Consider the following 16,850-nt stretch of genomic DNA (forward strand, 5'->3'; position numbering starts at 1 on the left):
CTTACACTTAATTCCTCTCTTACAACTCCAACAGTACAAAAGCTCTGGAAAGGTGATGGGGAATAAGAGAGACAGTGCCAATGCCAAGCTGCCTATCTTACAACTCTGCTTTCAGCCCACCTCTGCACCACCACCACTCTGATACCACATAAAATGTGGCTTCTCCCTTAAGCAAACAAAGGGAGAAGACAGAAAAGAAAGAAAGAAACCAATATTTATTGAGCATCTGCTACGTCTTAGAAACTTTTACTCCCCAATGAAACCTTTTAAAGTAACAGATGCGAACTCCACGTTGCAGATGAGAAAAACATCTTCAGCAGGTGGGTCATCGGCCCAGGTCCCAGCATTGTTAACTCACAGGTCTGACTCTAAAGTACATGCTTTTTGGAAACAACCTAAATGTCCATCGACAGATGAATGGATAAAGAAGATGCGGTACGTATATATACAGTGGAATACTACTCAGCCATAAAAAGAATGAAATAATGCCATTTGCAGCAACGTGGATGCAACTAGAGATTATCATACTAAGTGAAGTCAGTCAGAAAGAGAAAAACAAATACCATGTGATATCACTTGTATGTGGAATCTAAAATATGGCACAGATAAACCTATCTACAAAACAGAAATAGACTCACAGACATAGAGAACAGACTTGTGGTTGCCAAGGCGGGGGTGGGGGAAGGACTGGGAGTTTGGGATTAGCAGATGTAAACTATTATATATAGGATGGATAAACAACAAGGTCCTACTGTATAGCACAGGGAACTATATTCAATATCCTGTGATAAACCATAATGGAAAAGGGTATTAAAAAAAAGAATGTCTATATGTGTATAACTGAGTCACTTTGCTGTACAGCAGAGATTGGCACTACGCTGTAAATCAGCTATACTTCCGTAAAAAAAAAAAAAATTAAGTATTAAAAAATAATAATAAAGTGCATGCTTTTCCATCACACAGAGCTGGCCTGGAAGAGCACCTGTCCTTAGACCCCTGGAGGGGCAGCACGGAGGGACAGAGCAGGCAGCGGGGAGGAGACCGCATAGTCTTTCTCCCACCGCATTCTAGACAAATTCATCAGGGCTGAAAAGTTCCTCATTTCAAGGGCTCAGGCCAAAATGGGATGAGCACTGGACTGGGAGTCAGAAGATGTGTAATCTCACTGCAGCTCTGCCACCTACAGCTGATGTAAGTCATCTAACCACCCTGGGCTAGCCTCTCATCTAGACTTAAATACTTTCAGCGCTGCCACTAATAATCTATGAAGGTGCCCTGTCCCGACTCATGCATTCTCAAAAGTATCACACCACCTACCTCATCAGAAGCATGAAATAGCTCCTAGAACCTTTAAGAGGAGAACAAATAAGAATGACAGCTGACAAGTCATAATCAGGCCATCCATGGGTAGAGATATGAAGGTCAAACCACTAGCTTTGGTGCCCCCCTCCCCAGGCTGAGGCTCTGGGGCTCAGTCCTCTCCCAGATCTCTCAACATCACCCTGTGATGGACCACACATGCTAATCTCAAAATGTGTGCTTAACAGGGTTTTCAAAACACACGCTAAAGGAAAATGATATAACAGAAAATGTCCTAGGTTGGTCATTAGGAGGCAGAGGCTCTAGGGTCACCTCTGCCAGCTACCAACTGAGAACTGCCAAGGCCTGGCATTTCCTACACTTCAGGAGCTGGATTCAAGACTCTAAAGTCTCCCTCAGAGCAAAGAGAAATCCTCATGCTGCGAAGGTAAAAGATACCAATTCCAATCACTGCGGGCTTCTATTCATAGAGAATAGAGAGCAGAATCAGGTTATCACCCCGCATCCAGGATTCTTTGGGGATACTAAAAATGAACCATCAATTCTAAATGCTATTAAACAATAGCATTTCTTTGGAGAAATCGAGAAATCCACAGACACTATTCACTAACTTACTGATCTCCCTTTTCTCTCATTTTGTTTGAGGTTTTACATAAAACACCTGGGTAGAAATGGAAGGGTAACTATGTCTAGTGCCTAAAGAGTAATTAACGCAGCTCTCACGGTGTGAATATCTTATTAAATGTTACCCAAAGGGTAGGGCGACCCCAGTTGAACACTGCAGTTGTAATGCAAACCCCCAGAGTCATGGGCACAAAGAGAACCAGCTTCCTTATGGCAACCAGTCACATTTCCCTTGTGAAGGTGATACCAGACTGAGCTTTACTCAGAAGAGACAGGCCTGTAAGATTAATGACAACGTTAACATAACAAAGCTGCTTCATCCAAGCCAGAGGTGTCCCCAAGCACTCTGAGTTGAACCACAGCATAAAAGATTAAATCAGACCAAAAATATCAGCAACCTTGATGAAATGAACTGAAAGGATTTAGATATTCCAAGGGCAATATGCCAAGATCACGTGAAACATCAATTTAATTTCCTTTGCTTCTGGGATGCCTAACACGACCTTCTTTGGGAACGAATGATACAGTGTTCTCCAAGATCTCTTTTCCTTTATTCCAATTTGTGCACTGACATGGTTCTTTGAGCCCCAAAAGTTTGCCATGAAATTAGACATCCCAGCATGTCCAAACTACTTCGTTCACGAGGATGCCCCTGAAAACAGCCTTACTGCTGCTGCTACTACTGGCTCCTCATTCCAGGGTCTTAGAGCTACGTGATTAAAGTACACACCTGAGCTTTGGGAGCTACCACCTTTGCCCCTATAGCTGGGACACTGCTGGAATTTCCAAGAGGTGATGGACAGGCCCAGAGAAGAAAACAAGGGACAATTAAAGAAAGATCACGCAGCCTCTACTCTCATGCAATGATAAGGCCCCATCCAATTTCTAGATGTGAAGACTCTGTCTACCCAGGTCAACACTCCACTCTTCCAATCAAGTTTCCATTCCACATGAATCCAGTTCCCTGAGTCTGTCTGCCCAATGAAGAGCTAGGGTAAATACTAGGAAGACAGGCACAAACATCAGTCTGCAGCCCTACATCAGTTCCGTGGGGCTTGAGCTGCTTCCAGCCAGTAAATCTAGGACCTGCTACTTTTAGTTTCTGCACCAGTGTGAGGTCTATAATCTCTGAATACAGACCTTATCATCCAGTTGTCGGTAGAGACTGGAGATCTCCTCATCATACTTCTCCTTCTCCTCTGCAGAGATGTCGGCAACCACAGGAACAATGTTGTCTATGATGGGCGTGTTATCACAGGGCTCCAGGGGCTTCTGGTCCTTAGCACTGACCTGTTCATCCTCAGGCACAGCTTCTCCTGCAAAGCACAGCCGAGAGGAGTTAGGGATTGAAGAAATTCAGCATGCAGCCCTCCAGGAAGAGTTCCAAAAATAGTCACTCCCGTGAAAAAGACACAGAGGACACAATAAGGAACTGTTGCAGAGAGTTATAGCTTGTGTTCTTTCTACTTGACAAGAAAGGTCGTAGTGAATTGACCAAAATGGGTCTAAGGAAGAAGTAGACTACGTAACATTCCCTCCCTCGTGATGCATCACTGAAGTAAACTGGTTCCATCAACCACACAAGCTCTCCAACTTCGCAGCGATACCCAGAAATTTTGCATACAATTTTCTTTGTTGAGGAATATGCTAGGGCTTTACTAGAATCATATTCTCTCTAGCGATTGATTCAAAGGGAAACAGACCTCTGAGGCATCCTAAAAAAAATTACAATTAATTAGGTTACTGTTTCATTAATAGAAACAGCCAAATCAAGCAACGAATTCGCCATTGTTAATAGAACACCGTAGGGCCCAAATCCTCAGACTCTGAGAATGTCTGGCTCTGAAACAGGAAGTCAGGGTAGCCCCGGACCCGGGAACTCTGACTAACATCGCACAAACACACATCCCACTACCACCCTCTCCCCCAGGAAGTCAGAATTAATTGTCTCAACTGGAGAGTTCAAATAGAATAATTTCGTGTGATATCAGCTAATGCCAGGAAAGAAAAAGCAGCCCGTCTAGAATATCATGCAGACACTCTGCATACCGCTTCTCAGTCTGCAGAGGAGCATTTATGGAGCCTTCGAAGGAAGTAGTACCAAATGTGACCATTCAAGTTGAGGGAAAAGGTGAAGTTCTCAAGCTGGCGCACGGCTATCCCCAACAAGAAAACCACCTTGCAAAGACAGACTGCATAAAAAGGAGTCTATGAAAACCATGTGGCTCAACTGTGTCTTTTAAATATCTTCTTGGAAAGCAAACCAAAACCAAACATACTTTTCCATCACAATGTTTACCATCAGTTTCACACTCAGTTTGCTACAATCAGTGAGTGTCTGCAACGTTCCAAGCCTCACCCAGTTCTCAGCCCCTAAAATGCATTCTGTGGAAATTCCCCAGGAAAACTGTCCTGAGCCAGAGGGAATTTCTCACAGGAAAAAAAAAAAAACAAAACACCCAAAAACAAATGAGAGAAGAGCTGAACTCCTAATCCATGGCTTCATGAACAGTATATATCAAGTCTCAAGAAACCCACCTGAACACTGATTGTGTACATTTATCTCAATATAAACAAAGCACTTTGTGATGGGTTAGCTTTGCTGCTTAAGACTCCATTATCTCACTTGATAATCACTAAATGGTACCATAGGCCTCCACTTCAAATAAAATTAACACTCAATGATTTCACCTTGGTATCACAGTTCCATTTGAAGCAGCAACTTGAAGCAAAGCCTGGAATAAAGGATTACTTTGCTGAATACAAAACTGAGCCAACCTTTTTTTCTTCTGAAGCTCAACTACACTGTACTGTACCTAAGCCTTTTTCTAAAATTATTGACCTGAAACAAAACCAGAATATCTGAGTAGCCTTTGAATTGAATCTGAACCAAATCATTATTTCATTCAGTTCCAATTCCTGGTTTGAAGCATCCATCAACAACCTTAGTGTGCAGACCAGATTTCATCCAATTAAAGGATCTATATTATCTACAGCCTGCTATGTCCATGGGCTATAAAAGCAGTACCATGTTCTAGTTCCTAAGGATTTGTGTGTGTGTGTGTGCTTCAAAACATTATATATATATAAAATTATAAAAATATATATGTAAATATCTTTTTTTAACCATAGAGTATATACTAAAACTTGAAAGCCCTCCTTCACCTCTACCTCCCAACTCTGTTCCTTCTCTAGAGAATTTCACCACTAACACTTTGGTAAATGTCCTTCCCCCACTTGGATCATGACTGTATCTCTAATTTTTCAGTCCTAGCTTCTGAAATTTGTGAACAGGGCAATCCAGTGCAGTATGAATTGATCTTCCAGCTAAAGCATAATGAAGATGAAATTCTTAACTGCACTAGACCAGAAACCAGCCAGAATATAGTCATATTGTCCACAGGCCAATTCAGCCCAAGTCCAGAGGTAAGATACAAAAACATCTCAAAAGGACAGATTCCCAGCATTCTTTGTTTCCAAACGGCCACAGAGGCAGTGATATCGTGAGGTTGGGGTGAGCTAAGGAGTTGCCCAGTGCGTATTTCCATTTGTCTGGGTGGGCGGGAGTCAGGGATGAATCCCACAACCTAGCAGTGGGTGACCTGCTCTAACCAAAAGTCACAGGTTTGACTACCCCTAAAGCTGCCCTCTTCTTCCACTGAGAAGTTATAACATTACAAAGTTCCAGAGTTGTCCCAGTTTAGAGAGGTTCAACAAGCTAGCCAACGCTGCTCTGAGGCACCTGAAAGTGACCAACAGACACTGCATAAACATGGTCAGTGCCAAAGCGGGACACTAAGCCACCCTGCACCTTCTACAGCTCTAGCTACTATCAAGCCATCTCCTGCTTAATCTCTTGCTTTTTGCAAAGGCGAGGAAATAACAATGCCTTTAACACAGCACTGTTCTAAAGATTAATTAAACTAGTATATGTAAAAAACACAAAAGTCCATCTCTTATCCCCTCCTCTTCCTGACGAATTGTCAACTTTTTAGGTTTTGCATATAAAATATCATTTTTACTTATCCTGAGATTAGTGTTTCTGGGGTCTTCACAATACCTTTGGTAGTTAGGCTCAGTTCCCCCCAAAAATACAATACAGCCATACGAGTGCCTTTAGGGTTTATTTATTTATTATTTTTTTTTAACATCTTTATTGGAGTATAATTGCTTTACAATGGTGTGTTAGTTTCTGCTTTATAACAAAGTGAATCAGTTATACATATACATATATCCCCATATCTCTTCCCTCTTGCGTCTCCCTCCCTCCCACCCTCCCTATCCCACCCCTCTAGGTGGTCACAAAGCACGGAGCTGATCTCCCTGTGCTATGCCGCTGCTTCCCACTTGGGTTTATTTTTATTATTATGAAAACAATATTTGGGTTTATTTTTATTATTATGAAAACAATATTTGAAACCTATAGCAGGTTTTCTGGTTTCCCTTGAACAATTCTCTGAATCTAAGCATCAACATGTCCCCCACAAATCTACATCTAAACAGCAAGCCCATCCCAGTTTTTATTCTAAAGGTCAGGCAGTCAGGATTATTTTTTGCAGCAGCCGTTCAGGCCGAGAAGAACAAAGCAGCAACACGCAGGAACGAAAGCAGAGGGTGTCTGGGGGAGAGCACAGCTCCTGCCCAGAGAGGAACCAAGAACAGGTTTTCCCAAACACCGCTGCCCTTCAAAGGACCGAGGAAATGACTTCCAGAAGCGTCCCTGGTAACTACACTGTCCAGCTCACAAACACGTCTGGGGATTGTAAATTCCCAGCACTATGCAGGACCTGACACCAGGCAATCTGTCTCCATGGCAATCTCACAGCATTAATGGAGAATATTCCCTGCAATGCAGTGGATGGGGTCTCCGGAGAAGCCCCCATGAGGTGATTACGGAATAACCGATTGTAACACAGAAGACAGCTGCAAACAAACCCTGGAGAAATAATGCCCTAAAATCTGGAGGTAGGAGAACAAGAAAAGGATCACAAATGAAGACTAGCATCTATTTTTATTTTTATTCTCCTTTGCATGAAAAGCAAATTTCTCTTAGTTTATCCCTTGAGGATTTATACCTGCTGTCTATAAGGAAAGAGCTTATAATATGGTAAAGCATCTGATATTTTAGAATGAAAACTCCACCTCCCACCCCGGCAAGAAACATTTCCCTTTCTTACATAAGCATTCTGGCATTTCCTAATTTCCTATTGTCAGATGTAATTACCTTTAAGGACTAAAACGATTTGTGTGTACACAGGAGCATTCAGTTGGAGCATACCTATAAGGTTTGCAGAGCACTTTAATTATAAAATGAAAACCCCCCAGAGGGCATAAACAATATTTCCACAAAAAGTAGAAATCCATCAACTGCAATAAACAAGAATGACAGACTAATCAAAAATTCTTGTTAGTGCTATTAGTTAAAAAATGCTAAAACAGGCTTTTTGGGGTTTTGTTTTTTCAAAAAAAAAAGAAAGAAAGAAAACCATTAGACTGCCAGTAATTCATTAAAATTTCACACATGAAGTAGCAACAAGCTAGTTATCCTTTTCATAAGTTGAGTCCCTAAAGCCTCTGGAGAACATAGTAAGGTAATTGGCTTCTCTCTGCAGCTCCAGGGCAAAGATTGGCTGGTCACTCACAGCTTCCGCCAGAAACCAGATCAGATCTGGCAAAGGAGGCACTTTCTTTTAATACCAATTAAACCGGCCCAGTGGCAGACCTAATGGCAGGTAATTTCTATATCAAAGAAACGAAAAGGAAATCTTTAAGTTGCCAGATGGGTAAGAGCAGCTGGATACAAGATGTCATTATATAAATGGGAGGTTTAAAAAAAATCATTCCTTTATGGGATTATTTTGCACTCAAATAGCATCTTTTACCGTATTTCCTCAAAATATTGTAAGAAGCTTAAGACATTCTCTAATCCTTTCTGCAGCAATTTTCTAATAAACTGGTCACCCAGGACTCTGCATCCTCTTTACATTCTTCTTAAACAGGCCACACAATTCTCCTAGCGATCAGTATTTCTATTAGTGTTTCGTTGTGCTCTCAAAAGAAGGAAGAGGGCCTAACAAATTAGAGCTCTCAAACGAAATGCTAACTTCTGAAGTTCTACAATAATCATGAGTCTGAGAGAGGGGCCAGCATCTTCTACATATTTAATGCCAGAAAAGCAAATTGTGTCCCAACTACGGAGGCTGCACAGTTCCACGGAGCCCCCATCAGCCTCGAGGTTACAGATTTAGCTACTTAGGGAACCAAGCCTGCTGGCCTGGCAGGTTTTTTAATCTGGAGAACAAATCTGCTCTAGAGATTGCTGATTTTTCCACACCTTCTCAGATTGGGATGAAATAATTTCTTTGCATGACTTCAGCAGATGGGGTAAATCTACATCCTCTCTGTTAGAAAATATTATATTATGCAAGAGATGCTGCAGATATGCAGTTTCATCAGGTCATTTCCCTGCACTTCTGACACCTGGATATCCAGGGCCTCTTTTTCTGACTTAAGCCCTTGTAAAAAGTTATCATTTTTTTTTAAAGAACAAAATTCAAAGAAGTACCAGAGAAGAGGGCATGTGTAAAGACTGACCTGGCAGAGACTGGGACCTATGGACTCAACCCCCCTCTAAGCAGCATGCCCCTGGGCCTTCAGCCCTCCTTCCCCATCCTCTTGTCTAGAGTCTTCTTGATGGATTGAGGAGGAGGGGGCAGCGGTGAAGTGGAAGCTGAACTACCTAAATCTACCCCCACTTACAGGATGGTTCGAATCCTTTCTGTACATACGATCAACAAGCAACAGAGCTGGAAAAAAAGAAAGATCTTATTTCTGACAGCTGCCCACTCCCTCTATCTGTCCTTAAGCAAGCAGGCTGAACAAATTTCCATGAGGCTAAAGTTGCCAACAGAGCCTCCAGATTTCCAGAAAGACTGCCCATCGATTTTAGCCCACAAGATGTCACTAGGAGATTGTGGTGGACATGTGTTGTTTTTCAGACACTCAACACCCATTCTCACAACAGCACCTTGACTGCCTTGTGAGGAATTACCCCCTCCAGTGCATGAAGTCTTGGTCGGACAACACATCAGCGTGTCCTGTCCTTCCCCAGACAAAGCACACCACCCAGCGCAGTATCCTCCGTCTCTCCAGGCCCTCTGGGTCTCCCAACGCACGAGACAAGGATGGAAACACGTTTAGAGGGGATCCACTCCAGGTGTGGTCCCTTATAAGCCCAGTTCCTCAGCTGTTCTTTCGGTTCTGTGAGTCACTCATAGCCTTTTTTTTTTTTTTTTTTTAATTGAAGAATAGCTGATTTACAAAGTTGTGTTAGTTTCAGGCATACACCAAAGTGATTCAGTTATACATACACGTCTATTCTTTTTCAGATTCTTTTCCGTTATAGGTTATTACAAGATACTGAATGTAGTTCCCTGCTTTCTCTTTTTGTTTAAGCTGGCAGGACCTTCACTGGCCCAGTGGGGAATGGAGCCAGGAGAGTGGAGGGTTCTCCCCACTCCTGCTTTGTAAAAACAAGGCGTGACTCCCCCCCCTCTTAAGCTCCCACGCACATGCCCTGGGCCACGCTGCCTGAATGGCAGTGGCAGAAATGAATTAAGGCTTGGTGTGGTATGTGCATTACTACGAGTCCCAGGCCATGTTCTGAGAATCAGTGTTCTACTACACCCAGTGGAGAAAACCACCAAGCTCGCATCGGAAGTAGCCCATTAAGCTATAAGAATATAGGTGGGGATGCGGTGAGGTCCAGCCTATAGGCACATAATAGGATAGTATTTCATGGCTTTTGAATGACTTCGGGCAGGAAATGTTCTCTCCTGTGGCCAACTGTATCAGACGTACCGCTCTTCACTTACTTACAGTATCTGCCTGGGCCCAACTGGCCGCTGAGACATCACATTATTTTGCCTTTCCTACTCCTTTGTATTCCTACTTCATTCTGTATAACAGCAAACAGGCAAAAGCACAGGCATGCACATGTATGCATGCTTTTCCCTGCTACACCCCTCTTCTCCTACTCTCCTACCACTGGAGTGGAGCAGCCAAGTTTTTAAATTATAAACACTGTGCAAGGAAAGGAATCTCTTTCCCAAGGGAGGTGCACACAGCTGACAACGCTCCTTTATCACGTTCTGACTGCAACCTGGGAATATCCATGCATAGCCGTCACCGCGGTGAACTCAGCGGCTGCCCTCCCACAAGTTTAGAACCAATGTGCGTACCAAATTTCAAAAGAAAGTTGGAAATATCCTGCCACTTGGGTTTTAGTGGAGGGCACTGCCTCTTCTCTCCACTCCACCTCTCAAAATCCCTGCTCTCTAGTTGACACATCCCGGCCGTGCCCTCGTGACCATGAGGAATCAGGGTGCACGGGACACCACGGAAGGAATTCCAGTCCCTCCTTTTCACACTCATCTCCGTGGCCTAAACACAAACCACCAGGGCTGCACGCAGGCTGCACCCACAAGGGAAAGAGAATGAATTCAGGAGTCAAGTGCCCTGTGGAGTCACCTTGAGCGAGTCTCCTATCCTGCCTCAAGGGCTGCTGGAGGATTAAACGCCTAGTCTCCGAACAGGACAGAAAGCCTCCGGGTTTTGTTGGATGTGCAGTTAATCCTTAAAATAGTCCTTCACTCATACCTGGTCAAAGGACCACTCCACCATGCCTCCACCTGTCTCCTTTCCTGCCTGACATTTTTATACCACTACAGTAGGTTCTCTACATCTGAAAACTTTTGCTTCCAGAAAAAAAAAAAGTGTTAGCTTGCCGGACAGGAGAGCTCCATGGATCTCCCTACTCTTAATCACTCAGTGATTACACGGTAATGGTGGGGGTGAGTGGAGGGGTCTCTCAAGACCCTCCCTCTTCTCTTCCCTCTCCTCTCTTCAGGAGTCTATAGAGGACCTCACCCCTACCTATGCCTTCAATTACCTCCAAAAGATCCATGGCAGCTCCCCTGAGCTCCAGACCTAACTTCTTACTTGGCATTTTCACCTGGATGTTGCATGGGCACCTCAAACTCCCCTCCTCACCTCCCTTGTCTCCCTTCTGGTTCTCCTCCTGTGTTTCTTGTCTCAGTGAGCAGTTCTGCCCTCCATCCAACTCAGCAAGCTAGAAAACTTGACACTCTCTCTCTCTGCAGCCTACTCCTCGCCAAGCCCTGCTGATTTCACCTCCTAAATACGTCTGCGGTCCATCCATCTCTCTCCCTTTCCACTGCCCTGTCTCTCAATTCAATGACTATAATCTCATCCCTGGAAGACCACCCCAGGTCCTAGCCCTCCTCCCACACCCTCCAGCCCATCCCCCAACACAACCATTGGATCTTCAAAAATGCAAATCTCATCATACGATCTGCAGCTGAATATCCTTGAATGGCTTCTCACTGCTTCCAAGATAATGACCAAAATCCTGAACAAGGACTACATAGCCCTGTACGGCCCTGCCTGTCCCTCTCACCCATCTCAGCCGGTCTCGCCCACCCCCAGATCTCCACACTGGCCTTCACGCTCCCGCCCCTCAGGGTCATTGTAAACCTGGCTCCTCCCACCCTACCCGCACTTCCACCCTCACCTATTTTGCTCAGCTAACTGCTCTGTTTCTCTCAGATCTTATTCCCTAGGTCACTTATTGGGGAAAATCTTTGCTGACTTGAGTCAAGCTCAGGGCCCTCTGCTGTAATAACTCTTAGCACCTTATACTTTCCTTTCTTGATGAACAGCACAGATTAGCATCACACGGTTATTCATCGTGGTTGGAGCCTATCTCCCCCACCAGCCTGTAAGCTCAGTGAGGGCAGAGGCCATGCCTGACTGCTCACCCTTTAATCTCCGGCACTGCATTAAACACATGCTTACTTAACAGACGTTTATGAAAGTCTATCACGTGTCAGAAACCATACATTAGTTCTCCTGAATTATGTAAGTTAAGGGCTTAGGTAGGATCTCACCCTATAGGGCATGGAAAACGGTAAATTTCTGAGTGGATCTGCAAGGTGGGACAAAGAATTAAAATGACGCCAAGTGAACAGTCCAAGAGCAGGGGAGAGTGCCCAAAAGAGATGCAAGGCATGAGCGTGGGTTAGGCAAACAGGGCAGTGGGCAGACCCCAGAGGACAGCTGACTGAGGGATGGAGAACTGGAGGGTTGGAGCTTGGCAAAGGACAGGAAAGAAAAGAAAAAAACAAGGTTAGTTGCCCACACCACAGTGTTTCTAAGGCCAGTTCCCCCTCCCCTTGTCAAAAGGCTTTACTGAATGTTCCAGTTGCCCAGCAGAGAAGTGACCCAAGAGAATCCCAGAAATAGAACAAAATTTCATGCAGCCACTCCCTGCCTTGCCAAGCACTCCTCCCCACTCTCCTACTCCTGCCAAATTGCAAGGAATCATCCACCAGCCGCAGGTGCTGAATTATTCAATAATTCTGGCAGCTTTCAAAACACTTGTGCAGCTAGAAAATCTCCCCAAAAGAAAAGAATTGTGTTATTTAGGCTACTAGGTCATTTCTTGAACCTCTCTTGAATCCTGGTTGGCCACGTAATTGTTTTTTCAATTGAACAGTAGCTCATGGACACCCCACCCTTCCTAGCAAAAACAGTGGCAAACATATAATCACAAGACGATCTGCTGCTAACTCTGCAGTTATAAGCAGGCAGACTACCTGCCAAACCTGCACAGCCGCCCCTAGGCTCCTGCACTTACCCAAGACTGAGATCTGATGCAGCACCTGAAATAAGTACCAAATGCGGCAGCAGAGAATCTGAAGAACAACCTCCAACTATCCACTATTCCCCTACACACACACCAAGCTGCCTTGTTTCAGTGAAAAACAAAAGGGGGACTTCTACCTTCTAACCTCCGTCACCAAGTGAAAACCATTAAAATAATCTGTCCGAGCCTCGATCTGGAAACCCTTCTTCAGCACCTCGCCCACAACCCTCCCACCACTGCATGTCAGCCCTCTGAGATGTTTTCTTTGAGCAGAACAAACCAAAGAGAATGTTTCAGGGAAAAAGAAAAATGAGTCACGAAACAAGCCTTTAAGGCTCCATTTTAGGACAGAGTTTCTTCAGGAATCCTCTATTTCTGGCTCTGAAGAAGCAGAGCATGAAGATGAATTGGGCAAATAAAAATGCAAATATTTGCCAGCGGTGACTTTTAACCCCAAATCGATTATAAGACTCACATAGGAGAGAATGATATTTTTCATTTAATCAAAAGCAATCAGAGCCCCCAAAGTCTTGGGCACTGCCCTCTAAACCTCAAATATGGCTACCAGGGAGTGAATTACAGTAATAGATAGAGGCGTATCTCATTGCAAATAGATTAAGGGAACCTTGTAAACAGTCACTTGCCCACACTAAGAATGTATGTCAGGGGCTTCCCTGGTGGTGCAGTGGTTAAGAATCCGCCTGCCAATGCAGGGGACACGGGTTCGAGCCCTGGCCCGGGAAGGTCCCACATGCCGCGGAGCAACTAAGCCTGTGCACCACAACTACTGAAGCCTGCACTCTAGAGCCCGTGCTCTGCAACAAGAGAAGCCACCGCAACGAGCAGCCCGCGCACCACAACGAAGAGTAGCCCCCGCTCACCGCAACTAGAGAAAGTCCGTGGGCAGCAATGAAGACCCAATGCAGCCAAAAAATAAATTTAAAAAATTAAAAAAATTTTAAAAACCCTTCCCCCGAAAGCCATCAGGGAGTTTGGGTCAAAAAAAAAAAAGAATGTACGTCAGCCAAGTGATGGGGTGGGGGCGGGGATCAGTGCTAGGGAATAAGACAACATCTGCTTGTTCACATGGGTGGTTGCAAGGCAGGACCAAGCTCCACCATCATCCACTCTTTCCCAAGTGCCCCAGGATGCCAACAGTTGTAGGGGGAAAAAAGCACACGCTCATGCCTCATTCTTCCTCTCATTCTTCCTTACCATTTCTCCACCTGTTTAGCTCCATCTCCAGATGCTGGAGAACATTCTTCAAAGTCTTGTTTTTCTCTTTCTCTTTTTCATATTTCTTCTTCCATTCTTCTGCTGTCAGCTCCAGGTTCACAGAGACTGTATTCTTGATGGTCTTAGCCCTGGGGTGAAAAATATAAGGGAAAAAATTCTGAGCATAGCTACTAGCATTTGCTAAATCATGAATATAATGAAGCCTCAAATTCCGTTCACGCCAGAAGATTGGGACTTGGGGAGCAGGAGGGATCCTGGAAATTTTACCTATCACCCTCCTAGCTGTATTAATGGCACCACTATTCCTAAGGCTCTAAACTCACCTTTTCGTTTTTATTTCTCCTTTACTTCCTGCCAGTCTCTAGATCCAGTGGGATTTTCTTTCTTTTTTTTTTTTAAATGAATTTATTTATTTATTTATGGCTACGTTGGGTCTTCGTTGCTGTGCACGGGCTTTCTCTAGTTGTGGCGAGCGGGGGCTACTCTTCGTTGCGGTGCGCGGGCTTCTCATTGCAGTGGTTTCTCTTGTTGAGGAGCATGGGCTCTAGGTACGCGGGCTCAGTAGTTGTGGCACACGGGCTTAGTTGCTCCGCGGCATGTGGGATCTTCCTGGACCAGGGCTCGAACCTGTGTCCCCTGCATTGGCAGGCGGATTCTTAACCACTGCGCCACCAGGGAAGTCCCAGGATTTTCATTCAAATTATCTCTTGGGGTCTTTCTCTATTCCCTCTGCCACCACCGTGGTCTATGTTCTCAGTAACAACTTACAGCCTTTTTCAAACATTCAGCATCCTCCTTTAAGCATCTTACATACCACTGCCAGATTCATCTGCCCAAGTAGAACTTCCTTTCAATTCAATTAACTATGAAACACTGGGGATATACCAAGACAAACGAGACAAGGTCTCTGGCCTTGGAGCTTACAGTTTCTCATACCAATAAATATACAGACAAATCAGCTGTTTCTCTTACTCACATTTGGTACCTAGAATCATCCCTGATGTGTTTAACACATGCCAACACATGACACTCGAGACAGATGGGTCACTTTACGAACTCAGCCTGGCCAGGTGAGACCATGGCTCCCTGCTGGGCACATCCTTCCCCACCACCCAGGCACTGTCACCAAGTACGAGTGGAGGGCCCACTTTTCTCAAGAAAAGTCAGAAATTAAGATTTTTATTTGTATCTCACAGTTTAAGACAATTCTTCAGAATGATATGTGGGACAAACAGACAAGTCTAATGGCGACCATTTTGCCACTTGGGGTATAAGAGATGGAGTGGCCTCCTAGGATGGATGGCTGGGGGGGGGGGGGGCAGTGTGATGTCACAGTGGATTTTTAGACAGTAACTCAAGGGAGCAAGAGGTGAGAGCTAAGGCACTGGGAGCTCCAGCCGCTAATGAAAACCAAATACATGATTCACTGACTTACGCACAAAAATGAACACATAAGCAGACTTGTCCAATTAAAAAGTAAATTGACGGAGGGAGATGCAAGAGGGAAGAGGTATGGGGACAAATGTATATGTATAACTGATTCACTTTGTTACAAAGCAGAAACTAACACCCCATTGTAAAGCAATTATATTCCAATAAAGATGTTAAGATGTCAAAAAAAAAAAAAGTAAATTGATGATGGCAGAATTCCACTTATTGCATACTTCTAAAGAAGTAAAAACTTCATTTAAAACTATGTGATATCCTGTTTTATTTGCTATTGACTTTTTCATTTTAAACTCCCACCCGTTCTTGTCCTGTCACATTTGCCGGCACTATCTGATGTGTGATTTGGGTTAATTACTGTTGTCATGAAATGACATTTTGGACATGATTTCCATTTCAGTGAAAGAAATTCAGCAGTCCTCACCAGTGCTGCAGACGTCATTCCAAAAATTAATTCCTAAAGCAGACAACTAAATAACCCAACTGTCAAAAGAGGAGTTAAATGATTTCAATGTAATCATTTCAGCGTAATACTCCCTCACTCACTGTAGCTTAAGGCTGCTGTCCCCAGAAGTGCTTCAACTCTAATTTTTCAAATAACAGCAATCTTATTGCTACTTTAAAGTTTATGCCAATTTGACACTTTCACCTCACCTTCTAACATCCTCAGGCAGTGTCGTGGGTGTTTCTCAGATACAAGCACAAACACTGCAGCATCCATTATCAACTTAGTTTAGTAAGAAAGTGAACAGTAACCTATGGCTGAAATGCTTGTGGACATTTAAGGGTATACTTTGAGGATACTAATCTTTTTTTTTTACATGATTTCTTCCTTCCTTCCTTCCTTCCTTCCTTCCTTCCTTCCTTCCTTCCTTCCTTCATTCCTCCCCCCCTCCCTCCCTCCCTCCCTCCCTTTATTTCTGCGTTGGGTCTTCGTTGCTGCGCACGGGCTTTCTCTAGCCGTGCCGAGCAGGGGTTACTCTTCGTTGAGGTGCACAGGCTTCTCACTGCGGTGGCTTCTCTTGTTGTGGAGCATGGGATCCAGGTGCGCGGGCTTCAGTAGTTGCGGCACGCGGGCTCAGTAGTTGTGGCTTGCAGGATCTAGGGCGCAGGCTCAGTAGTTGTGGCTCACGGGCTTAGTTGCTCCGCGGCATGTGGGATCTTCCCGGACCAGGGCTCGAGCCTGTGTCCCCTGCATTGGCAGGCAGATTCTTAACCACTGCGCAACCAGGGAAGTCCAAGGCTACTAATCTTACTTTTTACATCATAAAGAGTCTCTTGATTTCCAGTGATACTAGAAAGAGAAGAGTAGAGCCTTTATGCTATGCTCAGGCAGGTTTAGCCAGAAGTCCAATTTTGTGAGCAGACCCAACAAGGTTATCCCTCGTATAGCTGAACCTCATTCTCAAAGTTCTTTTAAGTTGTTGAGAAAATTCTTTTTCTCCCACTGCTGTAGTAATCTGAGTCCTGGCAAGAGATAGTCTACTCAAATTGGGAA

General features: G+C 44.3%; 1 protein-coding gene across 1 annotated transcript in view; it reads right to left on the reverse strand.

The window, feature by feature from the left end:
* KIF5C (kinesin family member 5C) overlaps nt 1-16,850 on the reverse strand; it is a 170,467-nt gene that overhangs the window by 52,120 nt on the left and 101,497 nt on the right. Inside the window, exons 11-12 of the mRNA XM_068545144.1 lie at nt 13,886-14,034; nt 3,085-3,260 (exon numbers count right to left, since the gene is read on the reverse strand). Coding sequence (XP_068401245.1) covers nt 3,085-3,260; nt 13,886-14,034 — 325 coding nt within the window. The remainder of the gene's footprint in view (nt 1-3,084; nt 3,261-13,885; nt 14,035-16,850) is intronic.

Source organism: Eschrichtius robustus, chromosome 5 (assembly GCF_028021215.1).
Source record: "Eschrichtius robustus isolate mEscRob2 chromosome 5, mEscRob2.pri, whole genome shotgun sequence".
Taxonomy (NCBI): Eukaryota; Metazoa; Chordata; class Mammalia; order Artiodactyla; family Eschrichtiidae; genus Eschrichtius; species Eschrichtius robustus.